This window comes from Onychomys torridus, chromosome 21, assembly GCF_903995425.1.
Source record: "Onychomys torridus chromosome 21, mOncTor1.1, whole genome shotgun sequence".
Lineage (NCBI taxonomy): Eukaryota > Metazoa > Chordata > Mammalia > Rodentia > Cricetidae > Onychomys > Onychomys torridus.
The window spans coordinates 17,931,545-17,956,142 of NC_050463.1; the positions used below are offsets into that span (position 1 = coordinate 17,931,545).

A 24,598-nucleotide genomic window follows, 5' to 3' on the forward strand; every position below is an offset into this window, starting at 1 on the left:
AGGATGATCCTCCTATATACCTCTCAAGTGCTGGGATTCCAGGCCATGCTCTGCTTGATCTATGAAATGCTAATCTAGATGAACAACTAATTTAGTTCTCTAATTTAGAACTTGATTTCTTATGTTGTTTCTGCAAGTTTAGAGTTTAGTGGGGCTGATTAAAATGATGGCACTGGAAAAGATGCATCATTTTTAATTTCCTCTGGGAACTGACTTTGAAATGTAGTCAAAGTAGGCAGGAAGAATTGCTGGAGAATTCTTATAAATGACCAAAAAAAAAAAAAAAAAAAAAAAAAAAAGAAAAAAAAAAAGAAAAAAAGAAAGAAAGAAAAAGAAAAAAAAAGTGGGATTCAGGGTATCACCATGGGTTTAAGATTAGTCTCCTTCCTAACCCAGAGAGCATGGGAACTTTCTGTGGTTTAGGGTGTAGCTTCTGCTATTTTATTCACATGGGAACTATGCAACAGCTTAGGCATTTGATGTCACAAAAGGGACAACTAAACAAAAACCTGCCTCCTCGTGGACAAAAAGTTCTTTAAACCTAATTTAATTAAAAGGCAGAAGCTATGTTTGTGTCAGAACAACTTTGTGTTGTTGGTTCTCTCTTTACATGGGTTCCAGGAATCCATCCTGGCTTACCAGGCTTACTTGGTAAGCAAATTTATCTGTCACCTGAGCTTGATCACCAGCTCTATTTTTATATTTTGAGCAAGGAAAACAGGGATATTGAATGTAAAGGAAAATGTGCCAAGGCTAGTTTATCAGGGATGTGGTCACTGCATTTTTCTCGGGACTCTGAGTGTGAAATTGGGCAGGGTTTCCACTCTCTGAGAACGACCTGTGTTGGTCTCAAGTTAACAATCCAGTGACTATTATTTCCATGTGCTGGGTTGTCTTGACAGGTTGGATAGAGAGAGGGGCTGGGGAAACAGGTCCAGAGGCAAAGTGCAATTTGTACAAATCTAAAAAGTTTCTCAGAGGGCTCGGCTTCCAAATGGATGTACTTGGCAGTATACCAAACTGCCGGAGACCAGAGTAAGATGCAGATGACTCTCCAGCTAGTCTCTCATTAAGCAAGGTTCCCCATGGGGTAAATGAGGACTTACCAAAGGCAGAAAAATTCAGACATTTCATAGCGTGGTGCAAAATCTATTATTTCACAGTTTAGAAAACAATGAAATACGCTATAAACATCCTCGTGGACGTCATTTAACGTTTTAAAGTGACAATAGAGCCTAACTTTCTCTCTCTCTCTCTCTCTCTCTCTCTCTCTCTCTCTCTTTCTTTTTTGTTTGAGACAAAGTTTCTCTGCCTAACTCCTTTTCATTTCCCACTACAAATGAATGATGCAATGAAACGAACCATTTCTGAGTAAAAAAAAAAAAAAATAGATGAGTCGCGCTTTGTGGCTGAGACAAGATGACTGTGGCGTGTTCGAGGCCAGCAGGGGCAACGTGGCGGGAGCGCTCCAGCAGAAGTGGGCTATAGCGTGAGATTCTGCCTCAGTTCGACAACAACAAAGAAACCCCCAAAGCAAAAGTTAAGGGTGGGTGAAAAGAGCGGAAAGTAGTCCAAGGGAACCCAGAAAATAGAAAACAAAGAAGCGGGCGCTCGTTTGCCAAATCTTTACCTCCTCCCTGGGGTAAGGGCGTACCCCAATTCCCTGCAGACTCAAGTTGCGCCCCGCCCCGCCCCGGTAGTCCGCTCTGGGAAAGCAAGGCGGGACTTCCGGCATTTGAAAAACTTCCGGCGGGAACCGGAAGATTCTGCGACAGAACTCCAGTCTACTGACTCGCCAGGCCGGAAGGTGAGGTTTGTGTCTGCCCGGGCGGCAGTGCTTTGGTCTCGCTCGAATCTGTGTCCGGGCCCCGGTATTTTAGGGGCCACTTAAACGTTGTGAGTGCTCGTTTGGGAAGGAACAATTTTTTAAACCAAGTTTTGCTACCTTTTAGTATCAGCGGTCTGTCTCAGGATCTACACCTGGAAAATCTGTCACCTGGCGCGTCCTTTAATTGCACAAGCTGTTAGAGCATGACAGGCGTGAGAAAGCCAGGGCGAACTTTTTTCTCTACCCCATAGAGTCGGAGGTGAGGGAGGAAGCCCTGCCAGATCGCGGTGCTCGGAATCACAGCTTCAGAAGTGCCCTGGGCACCTCGGAGGCGCTCCAGCAGTGGAGGATGAATGTCTAGGCAGCTTGCCTCTGTCTTCTCACATGGCAGCTTGTCTTTAATATGCCATGAGAAACGAGGATAGTGTTGGTATTTGTGGCTCTGAGTTCTAGGACCATTTCATCCCACTGGGTCTCAAGATTCTCATTCATAAAAGAACACAGCAGGGCTTTCTCCTCGCCAAGGCTAGCTGCAGCTCTCCTGCTAGGATTTCCGTTGTTGGCTTTTTTTTTTTTTTTTTTTTTTTTAATCACTTGAGGAACTCTGCTAATATTTGAAGCACTTTTGTCGGTTCCCTCAGGGAAACATTTAGATGCCTCTTGAGTTCTCCCTCTTTTCTCTTAGAAGTTTACATGCTGTTTTTCCTTTTTACATATTAGTGGTGTGTGTGTGTGTGTGTGTGTGTGTGTGTGTGTGTGTGTGTGAGAGAGAGAGAGAGAGAGAGAGAGAAAGAGTCTTTTCTAACTATTTTCACTTTCCAGAGTTTATAGTTTCCACCTTAGTGACCTCACAACAACCTCTAACTTGGATCCCTGCAGAGATAAAATAATTCAGAAGAGGGACTATTTCTAATCACTAAAGAATGGGGGCCTTCTTATGTGTCATCATCTTTTCCAAATAGCGGTGAATGTTGTGCATGCACTGCCTAAGAGTGATAGAAAATGTGTTTATTTTCTGTACAGAGACCATATTTGCACATATATTTATTCAGTAAAAACTTACAGATCAGTTATTAAATTCTGGGCCCTTGGGTATTGAAGTAAAGCAAGCGTTTCTTTTTCCCCTGAATTTACTAAATTGAGGGGATCAGACAGAAAACAGAGTATTGTACTTTAAGCTCGTTTTATATACTACTACATACAGGATAGAAGGGGAAAAACAGGATAGAAAAACCCATTTTAGGTAAAAGAAGAAATGTGGGGTGAGAAGTAGCCAGATGTTTGGAAATAGGATTAGAGTACTTCAGGTAGAGTGGACCTGATGTGGTAAAGATTCATGGGGACTGAAAGACGGTGATTAGAAGCAAGCAAGTAGATGAAGGAGTAGATGGGGTTAGGAATGGAATGTGTCAGCCCTGAAGAACGTCTTAGTTTTGATTCTGCAGAAGCACAAGATGGAAAGTCACCGAGTGTTTACAGAGCATTTTAGGAATGATCTCAGGGAGATTGGGTGGTAGGGGCAGGAGCAGAAGAGCTTGAAGGCCGCTGAGAGGTTACTGAAGCAGTTAGGCAAGAGCTAGAGACTGCTGTGGGTTGTGTCCCGTGTTACCCTCCAAATTCATAGATTGGGAGGTACCTTTGCAGGGTGATTTGGATTAGATGAGGCCATAAGGGTGGGGACCTCCGTGATGACACCAGCATAAAAGGCAGAAGCAGAGTAAGCTCAGCCATGTGATGCCTTCTGTTTTGGGATACTGCAGAAAGAAGGCCTATTCCCCAGTCTCTGGAATTATGAGAAGGAAACTTGTTTTAATTAATTACCCAATCTCATCCTCTGCTATAGCAGTAGAAGACAGACAGAGGCTAGGGGCTCACTGGAGATGCTGATGAAATAAGATCTATTTTGGAGGGAGAATTCATGTTATTTACTAGTAGATTGTATATTGGAAATGGAGAAAGAAAAGATTCTCAATTTTGGCTTTATAAGTGGCTCTTTGGTGAGCACAATCTTGATTGTGAAATGTGTGTACATATGTCAACATTTAGCAGATTTGAATATTTTATTTATCTACTTATTGAAGAGGTAGTTCAAACTATGTGCTTAGGGAAAACTTTAAAGGCCCATGGTTAATCTAAATATTAACTATGATGGTTAATCTTGGTTGCCAATTTGACAGACCTGGGAAGAAGGGGCCTCAGTTGAGTAATTGCCTCCATCTAATTGCCCAAAGGCATGTCTGTCTGTGGAAGAGAGCCATCCCACTATGGGCAATGCCATTCCTTGTACAAGCAATGTGTCCCTTATACAAGCAATGGCTTGGCTTGTATAAGAAAGGTAGTGGAGTGAAAGTCTGGGAGCAAGCCAGTATGTGGTTTCAGCCTCCAGCTCCTGCCTTGAGTTTTTGCCTTGGCTTCCCTTGATGGACTGACTATAACCTGAAAGAGGAAATTTTTTTGACACCAGTTTCTTTGGTCATGGAATTTATCACAGCCACAGACAACCAACTAGGGCATTAAGCTACCAAGGATTTGCCTTTCCTAATTTAAACACCTTCCTTTTAAGGCTGAAGTGTAGCAACAGACTTGGCATATAGTTATGTGTTTTGAATTAAGATATAATAATTCTCCCTTTCAAGACCCCCCAGTGGAAGTCTGAAATGTTTAGTAATACTAAACCCTACATATACCACGTATCTTCCCACGTATATATACCTCTGGTAAAGCTTAATTTATACATTAGGTACATTAAGAGATTAACAACTACTAACAAGACAAAATAGTTTTAATTATATTGTAATAGAAGTGTTAGCATTGCTATTCATGTTTTGGGGCCACACTTAAGTATACAGATAACTTGAACTCAAGTACTGTGATATGTTGACAGGTGAGATGACTGCTGAGTGACTGACATGTAGGAATTAGTGTGTACAGATGACTGCTGGGCAGGGGGCTAGCTAATTTGTGCTCTTGGCTGGATAGAATAGGATGGAGGTTTTGTTTTTTTGTTTTTTGTTTTGTTTTTCAAGACAGGATTTCTCTGTAGTTTTGGTGTCTGTCCTGGATCTCACTCTGTAGACCAGGCTGGTCTCGAACTCACAGAGATTCACCTGGCTCTGCCTCCTTGAGTGCTGGAATTAAAGGCGTGCACCACCACTGCCCAGCTGGATGGAGATTTTTTTAAAAAGGTTTATTTATTTATTTATTATGTATATAGCATGAATGACTGCAGGCCAGAAGAGGGCACCAGATCTCATTACAGATGGTTGTGAGCCACCATATGGTTGTTGGGAATTGAACTCAGGACCTCTGGAAGAGCAGTTATTGCTCTTAACCTCTGAGCCTTCTCTCTAGCTCTGGATGGAGATTTTTATCCTGCTGCTTTAGAATAGTGTGCAATCGAAACCTATTGATTATTTATTTTTGGAATTTTCTGTTTAGTGTTTATGGACTTGAGTTGACTGAGATAATTCAAACTGTACAAAGCCAAATTTTAGATGGAAGTGGTCTGATATTACTGTGTTGATTGGGATGATCACAATGGTTGTTAAGTGAGTGGAGTGTGGGAGGGATGCTTGATGGGGAGCTTGGCATGTTTAGATTGTTTTTCCATTGTTTTCTTTGAAGCAGGCTCTCATGTAGCACAGGCTGATCTTGACCTCTGATTTTTTTGCCTCTTCTTTCCAGCACCTTTAGATTTTTATGCAGGGACCAGGTCCTCCAGGGAAGCATCTTCCATGGAGGACAAGAATCTAGCTGGTGGCTGTTTGTTTGTTTGTTTGTTTGTTTTTTGAGACAGGGTCTCATGTATCCTAGGCTCATTTTGAACTCACTGTGTAGCTGAACACAGCTTTAAGGTCCCTATCCCTCTGCCTCCACCTCTCAAGAGCTGCCCAATCACGTTTGGTTTATAAGGTGCTTGGGATCAAACCCAGGACTTCATGCATGCCAAGCTAGCACTCTCCCAACTGACCTATATCCATCCCTATCACTCGCTGGTGACTTGGGGGTTTTAGCATTCAATTGGAATGGTTTGTATGTAAATAGTTGCATTTGTTGTCTTCTAGTCTACTGACTCTGTTCTGGAAAATAAACTCCTAGACTTTTTTGTGGGTCAGTTGCCTAGTAACCTGTGGGCTAGGGCACCTAGAGGAAGATCCTTTTGTCAAACAGACACATTCAGCCCCAGATCTCTCATCCTTGGTCCTCACAATTTCAGCAATCACTTCTGTTGTCTGTTTGTCCTTCCTCTTTCCTCCTTTCTTCCTTCCTTCCTAACTTTTTTTTTTTCCAGACTGGGTTTCTTTGTGTAGCTTTGGAGCCTGTCCTGGAACTCACTCTGTAGACCATGCTGGCCTCGAACTCACAGAGATCTGCCTGGCTTTGCCTCCCGAGTGTTGGGATTAAAGGCGTGAGCCACTGTCGTCAGGCTCTTTCCTAACTTTTTAAAAAGTAAAAAAAAAATCTTTTTTAAAGGTGAGACTAAAGGCTAAATTGGTTTGGTTCTAAAATGTCTCAATTACTGGCTTGGGATTTTAATTTTTATCTAGTAAAATCTGTGAAATCTTTTTGGCTTTGAGTTTTGAGATATGCCTGCACCATCTGCATTTTCTCATCCTATTCAACATTTTAAAGAGTTACCTTTGCTTTTTGTAGAACTTTTAAAGCTTTGTTTCATGTGGTTTAAATCATTTGACATTTTAGATCGTGGTTTGCTCCCTAGGAGGGTATGGAAGTTAAATACTTGCTTTCCTTCAGAGGAGCAGCTGGTTGTCTTGTTCCCATTTACAGAGTGAATGCATGTTCTTCCCTGGCTTGGTTGGAATTGGCACTCTTGTCAACCATCAACTTCCTCTTACTTATTTATTTATTGATAGGATCTTAGTGTGTAGCCCTGACTGGCCTGAAACTCTCTATGTAGACCAGGCTGGCCTGGAACTCTAGAGATCCTCCTGCTGCTGCTTCCCGAGTGCTGGGATTAAAGGTGTGCCACATTCCTATTCAGTTCTCTTTTTACATTTTATTTTTATTGTGGTAAATTGTCCATAAGAAATCCTATTTGCCTGTTCCCTTGTGATAATAGCTAGAACTACTTACTTGAGGTAGGATGACCCTATAACCATAGAAATTCCTAACAGAGTGAAGGACGAGAGGGGAGAGTGTCCTGTGTGCAGCTGGGAGGAAACTGTTTTCCTTCTGTCCTTCTGTTTCTTTCCTAGCACGGTCTGCCTCATTAGTTCTGCACTCACTGGATGGAGCTGCTGAGAAATCATGTTCCTCTTTGTGACAACTGGTTTAGTATTTGTCTGTGGTAGTACTTCCTCTTATAAGTGGTGTTAGAACCAGAGACTTACAGTATCCCACTGGTCCAGGGGCTCGTCTCAGAGATTCCAAACATGCTAGTCTAAGGCAGTTTTTATGGCTTGACAGACATTTTTGGGGGTAATAAATGTTATCAGTTTAAGTAAGTGTATTTGCTAATTGTATTCTGTGATGTCTCTTGTCATTTGTCTTGTTTTGTGTGTGCTGAGCCTTTGAATATGGTAAATATTTTTGGTGGCATAGTGGTTAATCGTTTATATTGCAAGAGGATGTTTGTTTTGTTTTAGGAATAACTTTATTGTTTACTCAGTTAATTGGCATCATTTGTTCGACTCCTAACTTTGTGAAGATACTTCTGCTTTAATGTCATCAGAAGATACAGAAGAGAAAAAATATTTCTTATATTTGACAAATACTTTAATAGATGACTTATAATTTGTTGACTGGTAGTGTCAACATAAACTGATACTTGTGAAATACTCATTTAATTTTAAAATAAACTTATTACCCCGTAGCATCTTGTCTTTTTTTAAAAAGATGGCCCCACACTCCTAAGGCATTTGAGGCTGTTGGAAGGCTGCTGGATCCTCTTCTGATCAGCAGGCTACATCCTATGGGAAGCCAGTGTTTGGGCTTGTGAATAAACCTTATGTTTTTCTCCCCTCTATGGCATTTGTAATAGCAAAACTTTTGGAGTGTTAGTTTTGAATGGAGAATCATTTTGTAGCCAAATGAAGTGACAAAACTATTCATGTCACACTGACTTCATGTTCTATTTCTTCCAGATGTCCTTATTGCCAAGAAGAGCAAAAAAACAGGCTCAGAATGTGGAATCCCAAGATGAATTTTCTTTCTTCTCTGAGTTGTAAGCATATTAGTATAATATGTTGTTGCAGGAATTGTGACTATTCTGTCACTTAGAAACCTAAGTCATGTGGGTTGAAGAAATGTGTGTGTGTCCTTGTCATTTATCCATACAACAGCTATTTGTTGAGCTCCTGCTCTGATCCAGGAAAGAAAATAGCTAACTAAACACATTACATAATATTTACTCTGGAACCAGGCTGAAGGAGGGCATGCTGTTGTTTACATTGCTTTAGAATTGTGCTCATAATTTTTACAGCATTGCCACTGTGTGTAGTGTCATCTTTTGTTGTGGGGGCTACCTGATGCTTTGTAGAATGCTTAGTGGCATCTGTGGCCTTTTACCACATAGATGCAATAATCAAAAATGTCCTTAGATAATGCCAAATGTCCCAGGGGCTCCAAATCATCCTCTACTGAGAATCTTTGCTATAGAGTGTAGTTGGAAATGTCCTGTTCTGACCTCCCAGTCTCAAATAACTGACTCAGAGGCTGAATATGAATTATAAATATTGGCCAATAGCTCAGGCTGGTCACTAGCTAACTCTTACATTTAAATTAACCCATATTTCTATTGATGCTTTGCCATGTGGCTCATGGCTTGTTACCTCATTTTCTACACGTCCTGCTTTCTCGCTGACTGGCTGGCTGACTGGTTGGTATTCTCTTTCCCATCGTCCTTAGTTTGGTTGCCCTGCCTATACTTCCTTCCCAGCCATTGGCCAATTAGACTTTTATTAAACCAATTTGAATGACAGATCTTTACAGTGTACAAGAGGATTATTCCACAGCAGTAGAGTACCATATAGCATATGCCTCTGACATTTGTAAAGAAATAAGTGATTGATGTTAGTATTATAGCATTATAATACTATTATAGATAAAATAATAGTATTATAAGCATATAAGTATTATAAAGTGTAATAGTATTATAAGGTAAAATTAAAGCAGATCAGGGGTTAGGAAGCATGCTGTGTGTTTGTAGTAGGAGAGCATTTTGGATAGAGCAGTAATGGTATTATTTGGAGGATATGCCAAGAGATCCATATAAGATTTTCTAGGTGCTGTGGCTTGGATAAATGTCCCACAAAGGTCACTACCAGGGTAGTGGTATTTAGAGAGAGTACTTTTAAGAGTTGGGGGCTAGTCTGAGGCTCTTAGGTCACTGGAGGCAAGCCCTCCAAGAGAATTGTAGCACCTTGGCCTGTCTTCTCCTAGTTTTTACCTCAAGATGTGAATGTGTTTCAGCACATGTTCCTGCTTTTGCCACCTGCTGTTGTTAGCAGAGGCACAAGCAACGGGGCCACCTGATTTTGAAATTGAACCAAGACAGAGAGATAAATAAGCTGTTTATTAAGTTTATGTCAGTATAGTGACCCAAAGCTTACAAACATGGGAGTGCACTTTGGAGTAAAGATTTAGATTATGTTACAAATAGAGAAAACAGCAAATACAAAGACTTCAAGACAGGGATGAGCTGGTGTGTTTGGAGACCAGCAAGAGCAGTGTGGTCAGTTTGGAGCCATCATATCAGAGAGTGACAGGAAATGAGACTGGAATTGGTGGGATCTAAGAGTCTATGAGGAGGTGCTAGGACTGTGTTTGACGTAAGTTGGAAGCCACTGGAGGGCTGTGGGCAGCCCTCTGACCTCATCTGGCTTACGTTTGTAAAATATCGTTACGGTTTCTTGGTGTCACAGACTATGGGGACAAGAGTAGAGGTATTAAGATGAAGCAAGGAGGTTGGTGTAGAAGTGGAATGGTGAGAAATGGTCCAATTTGGCATATTCCTGAAGGTGGAGTGGAAAGATATGGTGATGGTTACAGACTTTCTGAGAAGACTGGAGGAATGGGGAGTGTTAGAACCAAGAGTTCTGTTTTGCACTTGGCAAGTTGGTGGTGATTGCTAGACATCTAATTGAACGTGGATCTGCAAGGGGAAATGTCAACTTGGAGCTATAAAATTGAGTTTCCTGTTATGATCTATAGGATAAGACAAACTAGAGAGAGAGAGAGGGCTGAGGACTAAAGACTGGAGAATTTCACCATTTCGAGGTTGGGGAGAGAGGAAAAGGTCCAGAGGACTAAGGAGAGGCGTGGGAAAGATGTGCTTGCTGTACAGGATGCATGAGTGCCAGGCACTGCTGACAGCTCTCACGGCGCGGGGGATGAGCATTGACTAGCTGCCTTGAGCCACTTGCTGTGTAACAACTGATTTGGGGCGATTGTGGTTTCTCTATAATAATGAAAATAAAATCCTGTACATTTAGCAACCTACCCATGTGAAATACGGTTAGTTCGAGGTCCTGCGTGATAGGTGATGATACAGGAGGGTAGAAGATGTCCTGTTTGGTTGACAGTAGGAGGGGACTCTAAGTTCTTTTGTGTTGCCCTTGCCTTTTCCTTTCCGCCTTCCCCTTCCCTTCTCTTCCCTTCTCCTTCCCTCTGTGTGTGTGTGTATAGGGTGTAGGTAAACATGGTCAGAACTTGTGGTCCTCCTGCCTTCAGACTCCCAAGTACTCAGAGGACTGTCTGGCAGAACACAGGTTTAAATGGCGGTTCCCTTTGACTCTACTGTTGGAGGGGTTTTGGTTTAGTCTCAGGCTGCTTACCGACCTCTGAAAAGAACTCTTTGATGATGTCAGTGCTTTGGCCTGCCATCGTTAGGTTTTCTTGGAACATAATTTAGCTGAGAATTCATCCAGTGAGGTTCTTACCTCTGGACAGAACTGAGACCCTTCAGGAACTCAGACAGCCTCACTGTTTAATCTGAGGTCATTCTTCCCACCTGTACTGACCTCTTTAGGGGAAATAGAGTGAACCAGATGGGCGGAGGGCTGTGCTCTCTCTGTTCCTGATGTGGGTTTGATTCTTGTTAGACAAGCAGTGTGGCTGCCCCTGACCCAGTCTATTCAGGGCACAGAGCTGTGGAAGGAAAAAGAGTCAGTAAAATAGTTAGCTGAAGGTCTTAGTGATGGCTTTTTATGCAGTTTAGGGTATTTTAAAAGCCATTTCTCAGTCCTTTCATTGGGTTGAATAACTTAGTACATTTTAAATGGATTTGATTGGCATTTAGGAACCTAAGTGCTTTTTACTGTTAAGACTGAAAGGCTCACATTGACAAAGGTGCGACATGACCCAGTAAGTGCCTTGAGGTAATGGTTGATTTTCTGTGTCACGATGGTGTGTGTGTGCTTATCAGGTGGGGGAAGGAGAGTGGAGAGACTCGTTCATGATAGTGTGTGGTAGGGAGAGGGCTCTGATTACTGTTCACTTCTTAGTAATAATTGTGCATAGCCTGTGCCCATGTCACTCCACTTCCAATTATCATTTAAGAATCATATGCCTCTTTTGACCTTTGTCATTTGGTTTCATTTTTTCCTGGAAGTTCTCCTGTCAATTTACTTCTAGGTCATCTGGCTCTGAAGAAGATGACAAGGAAGATAGTATCTGGGAACCTCAGAAGAAAGTCCCCAGAAACCGTAAGCAGCCTGCTTCCAAGGAATCCAACCGTAAGCAAAGGCCTCGGGTGAAGAAGAACACCCCTCCGATGGATGATGTATCAAAAGACGTGGCTGTTAAGGAGGAGTTGGTAGGTGGTGTTGCTAGATGTGGGGAAGGCTACTGTATTTTCCAGATGGGGAGGGACAGTTCCTTTTTCTTTATACAGAATAGGGCAGAACATGTAAATGACAAAACTTCAGGGCAGTGGTATCCCCTGTCTCCGTCTCAGCTAGGTGAGGAAGTGCTGGTTTGGATCGTGATGTCAGCAAATATCTGTGCATATTGTTAGCCAGGCAGCATGCTCAACATTTCACTCCGAAGATCTTGCTTGATCCTTACAACCATTGGGAATGACTGTGGTAACTATCCTGATTTTATAGATAAGAAATCTGAGGCAAGAAATGTTAAGTGACTTACTCATAGAACACAGCTAGTGAACGAGGCAGCTTGGTTTCTAAGTCTGCAGTTCAAAAGCCGATAGATATGCCTCTCGGGTACTTTTATATCGTCCATGCTTGCTAGAATGATGTATATACACGGAGTGCTGTTTTAATAATTACTACTTAGAATAATCATCAAAAGGAGGCTGAAGTGAGGATTAAATAGTTAGAAGCGTGCCTGATGAAGCATGGACTGGGAAGAGGGACTAGACAAGCCCATTTCAGTTTGTTGATTGCCTCTGTGGTCACGGCTCTCTCTGGTCATCAGAGTCACACTTGCAGGTCATAGTCGTGTGGAGTTAAGGTGTCTGAAGCAGCCATCCATCACACAGCAGGCTCTCTTATCATTGGGGCCGACACACCCAGGATCTGTTTGTTGACTTTGCTTTGCTTTATTATAGATAGAAGAAAGCTGATCATACTTGGTTTTTTGTAGGTGTTTTTTTTTTTTTCCTGTTTCTTTGATGACTTCCTTTATGGTAGATGCATTCTTTAGTTATGCCAGCTCATAGGACTTGTAGACTCGTCATTTTATCTTCTTATCTCTGCTTGGATCCATTATGTTTTGAGTGCAGGTGTAGTACTCAGAAAACTGCATTTTCAAGTATACACGTGGTGGTTGGCCTTGGGTAGAAGTGTCCTTACTGTGGTTCTCGGTACTTACTGTCAGTAATTCTGGAAAAGTCCTTGATAGCAGTTTAATCTTGAGTGAAATGTTCTTGTGGGTTGTGTTGGTACCATCTGTGTCTCTTGAATGATGGACGGGCTAGCCTGTGACTGTAAGCCCCTGGAGGGCAGCCCTTGCCTGATCGCTACCACCCCCAGTGCTGAGATGGCGGTCAGGTAATGTGGCACATCGGTAGGAAACAGTGGTGGTACAGATTGCTTCCTGGGTATCTCTGTAGGCTGCTGGGCAGGCCCCTCCTAAAGAAAAAGGATGCTGGCCATGGTGCTGTACACCTGTTATCCTAGCACTTGGGAAGCCGGGGCAAGAGAATTGCTCAGAGTTCAAAGTTAGTCTGGGCTCCATAATGAGTTCGAGGCAGCCAGGGCTATAATGTGAGACGCCATCTCAAACAATATAAAAAACAATTGAGAAGAAAACTTCCTGCCTTTGGCTGCTGCTGCTCTGTTTCCGGTCCCCCATTTTCTGTCTGAGCAGGTGGCAGGTGTAGTCTGCTGAATTTTGCAAGCATGTGGATGCTATTCTCCCTCTAGATGGTTGACTTTGATTGTATTATGTTTGTTCATTTATCAGTTTATTTATTTATTTTTAAGTCAGGTCTCATGTAGCCCAGGCCAGCCATATGACTGAGGATGACCATGAACTTCCATTCCTCTTGCCTCTACCTCCCAAGCTCTGGGATGACAAGCATGGGCTACCATGTCTGTTTTTTATGAGGTGCTGGAGCTCAAACAGGGCTTTGTGTATGCAGGGCATGGATGCCAGGCAAGCTCACACGCAGAACTGAGCTGCATCTCTAGCCCCCGGCTACAACTTACCTTGTTTCTCTGGCACATGTAGACCTATCGTTTACATGTTTTGTGAAGTTAAACTTTATATGTAAAGGATCCACATGCTATTATAAGAAACAATAGCGAGGGATTCCATATACCCTTTATCTAGTTTTCCTCAATGGTAAAATTTTAGTGTCTATGTTAGTGTAGTTAAGTATAGTGACCAGGATATTAACACTGGTAAAATCCTTTGTTTATTTAGCGTTCTCTGTTTTCCATGTCTTTATTTCTGTGTGGGTATTGGTATTTAGCACTGTACAGTTTTATTACATGTGTGGGTTTATATTACTATTGAAAAGATCTCTCATGTTGCCCTTTCTTTTCTTTTTCTTTCCTGAGATAGGGTTTCTCTGTGTAATCCTGGCTGTCCTGGATCTCACTGTGTAGACTAGGCTGGCCTTGAGCTCACGGAGATCCACCTGCCTCTGCCTCCCAGGTGTCGGGATTACATGTGTGCAGCACTGCCGCCCCCAGACTTCATGTTGCCCTTTAGTATCCACACCACTGCTCCCCCTCCACCCGCTCATCTCTGACTCCTGGCCAGCTCTGCTCTGCTTTGGAAAGTTGTATAAATGTACTCATTTGTTTGTAACTTTGGGATGGGGTTTTCCCAACTTGGCATAGTTCCGTGGAGATGCATTGTAGTTGTTTTTATATGTATTGATAATTTGTTCCTTTTCACTTCTGAGAATATTCCAGGGCAGTTAGTTTCTAATCTTGTAATTCTCATGGTTTCTTTTTGTGGTTTCATAGAATAGCCCTGTACCTATTGTTGGTGCCGATTTGGAAGAGAAAAATCACAAATTGCATATGACAAAGACTCTGAAAACTGCAGCAAAAAAACCAAAAACCTCAGGTCAGAGGGCTAAAAAAAAGTTGAAAGTTGATGAGGAGACCAGCCAGCCCAGTCCTTTAGAAGGTGGAAATAACAATATGGAGACACCATCAACAAGTACCACATGTGAAGATGTGTGTAAGAAGGAAGAAAGTGAAGACGACTTCACATTTGGTCAGTCCCCTCGAAAGAAGATGAAGACCGAAGTGTGTCCTCAGGGGAGGCCTGTCAAGTTCCCCGAAGGTGCCAACAGCATTAAAGAGGAGGTGGAGATGAACTGGGACATAGTGCAGGTGAGTGCAGCCTTGTGTCACTGTGTGCTGTGAGTCCTGGACTGGCACACATCTCTGCTCACTAAGGGAAGTGCTGGCAGTTTGCAATTCACTTTTTCAGTTTGCCAGTGATTTCTGGAATCAAGCTTTGGCCACTATTTCTGTTCTTGGCTGTACTGTTTTGTAATCTGGCTTATCAGCAGCGGCTCTTTTGCTGAGAACTGTGACTTCAGTCAAGAAAGGTCATTGCCATGGTTCGTTGTTGCACGTCATGGTGCAGGTATTCACACCAGCAGACGGAGGCCTCAAAGGCTCGTTGCTACATTTTTGTTTTGAGTTTGCATAGTATTTATCCATAGAAAAAGTATGACTAGGTCATTGGCTGTTCATGCGTTCAATATATTAGGAATAAGACCCAGCAATGTTTCAAAGACAAATTCTTTAAGAAGTCTAGCATGAGTGCTGGGCAGTGGTGGCACAAGCCACCCTGACACCCAGGCAGATCTCTGTGAGTTTGAGGCCAGCCTGGTCTACAGAGCAAGATCCAGGACAGGCACCAAAAGCTACACACAGAAACCCTGTCTCGAAAAGCAAAAAAATAAAAATAAAAATAATCTAACTTGAGGATTTCTCCAGGTTTCCTTTCCTTTCTTTTCTGCCTCCCTTTCCTTTTTAGCTACTTTGGGGGATGATAGAGGAGACTAGAAGGGAGGCTCATTAGCAGTGAGCCTTAACCTTGTCTGCTCCAACACATTCTGGGGCCATATCAGGGTAGATGAGGGTGATCTCTTCCCTGGATGTCCTAAGGGCATTCTAAGTGGACTCTGCTGTAAATAGCTGCTGTAGCACCCAGGGCTTTTGGGGTTTAAGACTAGGGCTGTTGGACACTCTTGTTCTTTAGAGGGACATGTTTTGGGCCATGTTGCTTTTTTTTGTTACCTATAGACTGTCACCAGTAGTTTTTAGTCATGTTTCTTCTCTTTAGCACACTAAGGCGTCTAGACTGTTGCCTTGCTGATTTCTCTGTCTTTTTACTGAAATGCACCTTGCAGAAAGTCATTGAGAAACAGGTAAATGGCTTTCTAAGTTTTTCTTGGCATTATTCATTCAGATCTAGTAGACAGTGCTTTCACAGAACAGGTCATAGACCACCGCACTGAATTCATTCTGAAGACTTGAACTTCTTTAAACTCCCTCCTTGGTCCAGAGCTGCAGGGGCAGTGGACACGCCCCACCTCCCTTGCCTTGCTCTTGATTAACACTGCTCAGCTGATTGCTTTTACCAAGGTAGATCCACCTCTGGTAGTTGACGATGCACAGGAGGAAAAGAGGGTTTCAAAGTCCTTGAAGTCTGTGACCTTTCAGACATGGTAGTAAGTCATTCAACTAAAGAGATGCCTTCTGTAGGACACTTTGCTTTCTGTCTTGCCCCCTCATCTTTGTCATGGGAAAAGAGATGAATATAGCCCCATCCTAGCTATTTTTCTCTCGATTACAAGGCATAGAAACTTAACTTTCTGTTATAATTTTACATTGGTTTATTTAGAGTGTTGAGGGGGGCAGGATTCTGTGAAGATGATGTGATAGGCTGCCTAAAAGGATGTCCTTCAGGTGAGATAGGTGTCTTTAAGGTCCAAAGAATGTAAAGCTGTGAATTTCAGTGATGACTGGACTCTTGTGACAATTTACACACACACACACACACACACCCTGCTCAGGTGTTTGCTTACAGGTCTGTAATCGCTGATAGGTAATAGGTTTGTCATTTATTTATAATTGACTTCATGAGCTAGGCTCCATACTATGCACGTTAGTATATATTTTTGTTATCATTGTGCATTAGAAGAAATAAATAGGTAATCTAAAAACATCAGTTATAGTCAGGAGAATAGACAGAATTCTTATTTGTATAGTAGAAGCTAAAGAGAACCTATCTGAAAGTTAACAAATTACTGACAGCTAACATAGTGTGGGAGTTCATAGGTTGTATCCTTTTTCTAACAGATAGTTGATTCCAGATTTTGAGAGATTTTGTTCTGAAATGTGTTAATGTGAACTTTTATTCTTTCAATTTTAAATGTTTTTGTTTCTTTGAGGCAGGGTTTCACTCCGTAGCCCAGGCTGGCCTGGAACTCAACTAGGTAGCCTTGGTCCCAAATTACTGATTCTGGGATTATATGTGGGAGCCACCATGAGCACCAGCTTTATATTTTCTGTTAGCAATGGTTACTTGAGTTTGCTAGTAAGTTCTCTAATGCTGGTGAGAGTGCATTAAACAAGGCATTTTGTAGTATACGCTCTCTCCTGGAGAGAAAGGAGGCATGAACTGTCTAGAATGAGGAGGGAAGCATGATGAGGAGCAGGTACCTGGCTGCCAGCGTGAGGGCCTAAGCAAAGCAGCAGGACTCTCCCTCACAAGCCAGAGCAGCAGCATCCATTGTTCATCCCAGTATCAGCCGGAAACTCGCTCACTCGTTTTAAGACCTAAGGATCATTTCACAGCCATGGCCTACTTGGAGGGTATAGATATACTAGTTTTTCCTTTACATTCCAAGCAGTTTTCCCTCCTGTTAAGTGGAAATGATTTTACTTTTAGTTGAAAACAAATTTTAAATATAATACATTCTGATCTCTCTTTTCTCTTCCCTACACCTTCTCCCAGATCCTTTCAAACAAAACAAACAAGAAACACATCCCCAACACAAAACCACAAAAACAGAAACCAAATCTACATGCATAAGACCAATAAAAAAAATGCCCAAAACAAAAATGGGACAGAAAGTCTACAAAAATGCCATTGAATTAGTTTTGTGATGGCTATCTACTCCTCTTGGGCATGAGGCCTACCCTGAAATGTAGTTCATATACCAAGTGAGACTCTGTTGGAGAAAACAAATTTTTCTAGTTGTTATCACTTGCAGATAGCTTCTTGGTTGGGGCGAGCCCATGTCCACTTGTAGCTGAAGGCCTGCTCTCAGGGAATCTCAGGGAATCTCAGCTCCGTGTCTGTGGTTTTGGAAGGCTCTGTTAGAGCTGGTTCACCTCTGCTGAGCAGCCTGTTGGCAGTGGTGTTAGTCAGTCATATTTCAGGTAGAGAAATTACCCAGGAAACCAAGTGGGAATTTACATGCTTATTTCTTCTAATTTAACCTAACAAACCCTTCCCTAACTTTAACACTCCAGGCAGTTCTTATTTTCTACATGGACTTCCTTTTCTATGCTTTGTAAATCTCAGCTCCCCACACTAAAAACAAACAAACACAAAAGCCTTCGTGAGACAGAAAGTAGTTTTGTCTTAAAACTGTATTGCACCTTCCAAATGTAGCTGAGAATAGTGCAGGTGGTGCAGGACAGGTAGTGAGCAGAGTCGGTAATACAAGTCAGAGCCAGCTCTCCCCAGTCAGCCAGCTATGTGTGCATTGGGGGTCGAGCGTCTTGAATATTTACATAAAGATCAGACTGAAAGAAATGTCTTTAATGTGCACACCTTCTTCCACAAAATAAATGTCCAAGTTTCGGGGGTGAGCCTAGGCAGGTGCAGCAGCTCCGTGGACCGTAGTGACGTTGGCTCACTCAGGGAGGAAAGCAAGCAAACCCTTTTCGTGGCTCTTTTCCCTTTGCTTGAAGAGATGGTAAGAGATGAAGTGCGTGCAGACGAAGACAAAAGTAGAGCAGGAAGTGGCGGGAAAAGGGACCGGTGTCTGAGCTGGTGACCCCACTGCCGTTCTGCGTTTGTATAGGTGCAGTAGTGCTGGTGGATGGAGCCCCTTTGCTCGGGAGAGGTTAAAATAGTGTTTGTATTATTGTAATCTAGTTGGTGGTATTGTTTCAGGCTTTAACATGAACAAACCTGGATGTATTCCATACACATATGAGGTTGTCTAGGATGTTCAAAAGTCTAACCAAGCTATTTCCAGACTGTAAACAACAGAATCCCTTTTCATATGCTTTTTCAAACCCCCCCCCCCCCCCAACCTCTTTTCTGATTTCTGGCAGTGTATTTTAGATGTTCCCACTCTCGTCTTTACATAGCATTTGTGACACAGTGTCATAATGAACTCTCTGGGTCAGGTGGTGAACAGTAGGAATCAACGGCTTTTCAGAAGGGAGCTGTTCAAGTTGCTGACTTGATATGATTCTGAATAGAAAATTCTCTCCCTTTTACTCAGTAGTGAGCCATTGAATTTGATGTTCACTCTTTTAAAGTGCAGATGTTGCCGGGTGATTAAAGCTGTAGTGGATTTGCTGAAGCCCAAATGTTCTCTTTTTAACTGAGGAGATGGGCATTTCCCCTTTAGCGCTCTTGGGACACTTGGGGAATAGGCATCTTTCTGGATGTTTCCGACAGCTAGAGGGCAGTGTAAAGGCATTCTGTCTTACCTGCTGCAGTGCTCAGGAGAGCAGAGACAATTTAAGTCCTCTGTACTTTTGCCTGATAAATCCTTCGCTTTGCATACAAACTGAATTTTTGAAGAGGAATATGGCTAGTGGGACTTGGGGCAATTTACTTCTTGGGCTCAAGTTTTTGTGTGTATAAAATGAGAATAATATTCGTCTATCTCATATACTTTAAGTGAGTTAATGCTGAGTGTGTAAGCACTTAGAACGTAGTAAGCCTTATATAGGTATCAGCGTAAAGCAGCAGCACAAGTCAAAGTCAATATTAAAGAAGTTAGGGTATTCCTCCCTGCCCCCCCCCCGCAGTTCTTTCTGACTGTTCCTTAATAAACACACACAAGTGAATACAGTGAATACATAAGTAAACACGTAATTAATGTGAGTACTTTAAAAGTGAAGACTACAGCCCCTGCCCTGCTGTCCACACCATGCAGGCATGCTCTCTGCTTTCTGTTGGTGTTTGCCTCATTTTAGGCCTTACCCTAGAGTTTCTGACTCAGTGTATTTTAGATGGGACCTAATAACTTTCATTTTCAGTTCAGACTGAACTACTACTGTAGTCCACAGAGCTCATGGGTTCCCAAGTGTAGCAGGTACAAGTTGACTCGGCAGCTGACCTGGAGCCATGAGAGATCAGATGTTGACTGGCTTCTTTCCCAGTTAGCTTTTTGGAGAGAGGATTGGTTTTTACTTTTTTTGCTATGCTGAGAATTACACCCAGGGCCTTATGTATACTAGGCAAGTACTTTTTCACTAAGCTGTATTATAACAGGTCTTTCTTGTCAGACTTTCTTTGGACTGCCAGCCCCCAAATAATGACATGGGGACTTCTTATTAATTATGAAAGCTTGGCCTTAGCTCAGGCTTGTTCCCAACTAGCTCTTATAACTTAAATTAACTTGTCTCTGTTAATATATGTTTTGCCATGTGGCTCTTTACCTCTCCTCCATTCTGTACGACCAACTCTCTCTGTCTGACTGGCAAAATCCTCATGCCTAGATTCACCTCCTGAGTTCCTCTCTCTGCCTGGAAGTCCCATCTCGGCTCTCCTGCCTAGCTATTGGTCATTCAGCTTTTTGTTAAACCAATCAGGTGCCTTAGGCAGGTGAGGCAAAACATAGATACATCTTTGCCCAATGTAAACAAATATCCAGCAACACCTGGGATTTTTTTTTTTAAATGTCTTGACCATCACCGGATTAGCATGGCCTAAGATGCTTTTGAGTTAGAGGCTAAGAAAGCCATCATGTTCAAGAGTGGAGGCTGGCAAGCAGCTCATGGCTAAAGGGTGTGGTGAGCCTCAAGAGTGAGTGAGAAAGCCCAGCATGTCAAGGGAACATACTTTGGCATAGGTTTTTTGAAAAAGACATAGAAAGAAATGCTTTTTACAACTCAAAAAATGGTAAACAGTGAAAATCTGGAAGTTAGTACATCAGGATAGGGGCTTTTTTCTTTCTTTTTTTTTTTTTTGAGACAGGGTTTCTCTATGTAGTTTTGGTGCCTGTCCTGGATCTCACTCTGTAGGCCAGGCTGGCCTCGAACTCACAGAGATCCGTCTGGCTCTGCCTCCCTAGTGCTGGGATTAAAGGCGCACGCCACCGTGCGTGGTAGGATAGGGGCTTTTGAGAAGGGTAAATATATTATCTTATTAAGGAAATAATTATTCCCTCCACCTCTTTCCATGTTTTCAGGTAAATCAGCTTTTCTGGGGTTTGGGAGGTAGATTCCTGCCAGGTGATTGATAAGGCCAGCTGAAATTAACTTCTCATGGAAGAAACAATAGAATGCAATAGTCTAATCTCTGTAGCAGATCAGAATATCATATCTCCCAGGGCCAGAGGTATTCCATTCTTTTGGCCAGGACACCTAAAGAGGGAAAGTCGCGGTTACCAGGTCAATGCGGGGTGGGTCCAAAGCCAACCATGAGGGAAAGGTCTGCCCTCAGTAGCTTCCAAAGCTACTAATTCCTGTCTAACTGTCTAACAGTAGAGTGGATTCCAGATGCTTCGGGACATGGGTGATGGTTTTGACCAGTTAAATGACGTGATCTCGTGTTTCCCGGGCTCCTCCTGGGAATAGGAATGGATGAGATGGAGGGCCTGCAGGGAGAGAGGTTAAAGGCCATCTCAGTGACAGAGGCTGGAGTGAGACCACTGTGGGGCTGGCGAAAGGAAGAGAAGGAAGGGTGTTGTGCGACTGGAGTTGACTGATGGGACTTTGCGTCTGGACGGCTTTTCTAGTTTGAGCAGGTAGCACCGGAGGAACAGGAGGCTGTGTAGGTCTGAGAGGAGGGTCACTTTAAAATACGGGTGGACATGCCCAGTGGGTTTCTGGGAAACCGTCTTAAATAACTGGCTCTGGGTCTGGTGGTAATGTGGAGGAGAGTTGAGCCTGGAGATGTGAATTTGCTATCCTCACCAGAGATTTGATATCACCTCTTAGAATGACTGCTAAGATTTAGGATCAGTATTTAAGATGCCTAGAAGGTGAGACATTTTCATAGTCTCTGGGGTTCTGCCATTTACTGCATCTGTTGTTTGGGAAACAGTTCTGTCATACCTTCTGGCAGGAGTTTCTTCATCACCATCATCATCATCATCATCATCATCATCATCATCAGATGATGATGATGATGATTTTAGATAGGGTGTTACTTCATAGCCCAGGCTGGCCTCAAACTCCTGGCGGTCCTCCTGTCTCAGCCTTCCAAGTATTGGGATGACAGGCCTCACTGTTTATCTTTCTTTGCAGGTTTTATCTGAGAGAACTAATATCGAACCTTGGGTTTGTGCCAACATCATTCGCCTTTTTAATGATGACAACACAATTCCCTTCATTGTACGCTATCGAAAAGAGCTCATTAATAACCTCGATGCCGATTCCTTGAGAGAAGTTCGCCAAACCCTAGAAGAGCTTCGGTGAGAAACCCGAGGGAGGAAGGGAGGGGTGGGTGGATCCCATGGAGACAGAGGCTTGAGTGCATGAGGGGAAACGAGAGGAAATGAGGACTGTTGGGATGGTCCAGTGCTCTGTTTTTATTCATCGCTGTCAGTTAAATGCAGTCCTCTTTTGCCAGGGCAAGTCGGGTCTGTCTTCTTACTTAGGCCATGCATGCCTAGGCTGCATGCTTAGCTTGGGCATATGTATCTATGGGAGTTGATGGGCATCTTTTTCATTGACATGATTGGCTGTAATGGCAGAATCGGGACTGCTAACAGGAAGCTAGACATGTTATTCTAAGTCTTCACCAGCTTGTATAACACCATCCTCTTACCACTCCAGAATCCCCGATGGAGGGTTCTTGCCAGTGTAGTTAGTCTTTAACCTACAATGGAGCGACTTAATTTTGCAACTTCATGATCATCAAAACCATAAGCATTCAATAGAAATTCTACTTTGAATGTTTTAAATTTTATTTTTTTTTAATCCTGGGCTGGCAAGATGCTATAGTGACTTTTACTATGCTGCTCCCAGTCAGCCATGTGATCGTGAAAGAAAATGATACTCTACGGTACTGCCAGTGATTTTTTTTTTAGGATCAGATATTGCCTTAGTTTCTTCTTCTATTGCTGTGATAAATACCCCAACAAAAGCAACTTCAGGGAGAAAAGGCTTATTTTGTTTGCAGTTCCAGGTTTCCATCACTGTAGGGAAATGAAGGCGGCAGGAGCTTGGGGTCAAGAGCCTTGGGTTAATATATGAAAATGTTGATACTCAACTCCTTCATGCTACCAATGCCACTGCTAGGTAGATTTTGTAAATGAGAACAGGTAATGAAGTAAGATTGTGAGTATGACATACACAGCAGGATTGCATGTTCACAGTGAAAAAAATATTGGAAATTAGAGGAGCTGCTGGGCCTGCCCTTCCTCTTGCCTTGTCTGTGTATCTTCTGTATTGATTCCTAGAATCAGCTCTTCTCCATGGAATCCAGTTCTTTGCCAGTGGAGAACAGTATTTAGAAATCAGTTCTGAGTGCTAAGTGTGCCCATCCTGAGCACCACTGCTCCAGCAGCAGTGAGCATACCTAATAGTCTAAAGAGCCAGGTGTCCAAGTGACATTCTTAGGATTTCAGTGCTTAGGAGGAAAAAAAAAAGATGAGCTGGGGCTAGCTTGTGGTAGAGTGTAAAGAAGCACCCAGAGAGTAAGAGGGGCAAGCCAAAAGCATGTAGCAGTTAGCTTGAACTTGAGCAGTACATATGTCACAATGGTGAATTATAACCACTAAGTAAAAAATAAGAAACCAAGTCTGTAGTGATATGAATAAATCATTGAACACATCAGAAGTTTAGTGAAGAATAAGATAGTCTCAGAGTATCCCTACACAAAACACATATTGGTTACAGAGGGGAAAAGAGAATACTTATATCAGAAACCACAGTGTTATCTTCTTTGTTAGTAATAGGCTACACTGTAATCTTTTGTCTCTCAAGGAGGTGTAGTAAAAAGAACAGTCTCACTTGCATGCTATTCCTGCCAGGAGCCCTCAGAGTGTAACTGTAAGGTGACATCCCAGGAGCCCAGACTTGAAGACACTACAAAGTAATGAGTAGGAAGCATTTTAAAGTCTGAGATTTTGAAATCCAAGAGAGCCTGGAACATTGCTTCAACCCAGAGATTGTGTCTAACAGCCAGCTATGCTAGTGAGAATCCATGAGGCCTTCACCAGCACTGTTGCTGAAACCTTAAAAGACCTCAGGTTGGGAGGGAGAGCATAGTGATAGATCAGGGTTACCTGCCGGACACTGATGGGTTTATTGTGATTTATACATTATTCTTTCTTGGAAATGCATCCTGAAGTATTTGGGGGTGAAGTTACTGTCAAAGATAAAGCAGTGTTGTGTTATTTGTTTACTTTCCCTGCACCCTTTCTGTAATGTGATTATAGAAATTTTATTTTAATTTATTAATTTCAGGGCAGTTGCAAAGAAGGTTCATAGTACAATCCAGAAAATTAAGAAGGAGGGGAAGATGTCTGAGTGCTTGCTAAAAGCCTTGTTGAACTGTAAAACATTTGAAGAACTAGAACACGTGGTAAGGAACTTTATCTTTTAATGTAACATCTCTTAATGCCTGAATGTTTATGATATGGGATCTTTTTAATCACTAAGAAAGAGAACACTGTAAAAAGCTAAAGCCATTGGCCACTGGTATTTAGTCATCGGGGTTTTTATCTTTAGTTGGTACATATTTACTGAATGGCCTTTTGTGTGTGCTTGCCAGGAACTTGGGTTTACACATACAGTAGTAAATAGTTCTTGCCCTCAAGGAATTTCTAGTCACGTAAGGAAGGAGAGTAGATTGTACAAGCGTGGAATGCAAAGGAGATGACACAGCTGGAGACCAAGACATGAATTCTTTAGCCTGTAGCTGGCACAGCTGCCATGTGGTTACTTGCTAGTTTTTACATCTGTGTGCTTAGTCAACCACAGGTGGAAAATATTTGAAGAATATTGTCTGTATTGAACAGGTACATACATTGAAAAATTACCCACCCCTAAATAATTTAGTCTAACCAGTGTTTACATAGCACTTACATTGTCTTAGTTATAAGTAATCTAGAGGCGATTTATGTTTACAGGATGCAGTACCTAGGTTGTATGGAAGCACCACTCCCTT

General features: G+C 42.5%; 1 protein-coding gene across 1 annotated transcript in view; it reads left to right on the forward strand.

Moving 5' to 3' along the window:
• Positions 1–1,762: 1,762 nt before the first annotated feature.
• Srbd1 (S1 RNA binding domain 1) overlaps positions 1,763–24,598 on the forward strand; it is a 175,764-nt gene continuing 152,928 nt past the window's right edge. The window contains exons 1-6 of the mRNA XM_036170842.1: positions 1,763–1,807; positions 7,933–8,012; positions 11,423–11,603; positions 14,227–14,601; positions 21,730–21,896; positions 23,896–24,013. Coding sequence (XP_036026735.1) covers positions 7,933–8,012; positions 11,423–11,603; positions 14,227–14,601; positions 21,730–21,896; positions 23,896–24,013 — 921 coding nt within the window. The 5' untranslated portion in view covers positions 1,763–1,807. The remainder of the gene's footprint in view (positions 1,808–7,932; positions 8,013–11,422; positions 11,604–14,226; positions 14,602–21,729; positions 21,897–23,895; positions 24,014–24,598) is intronic.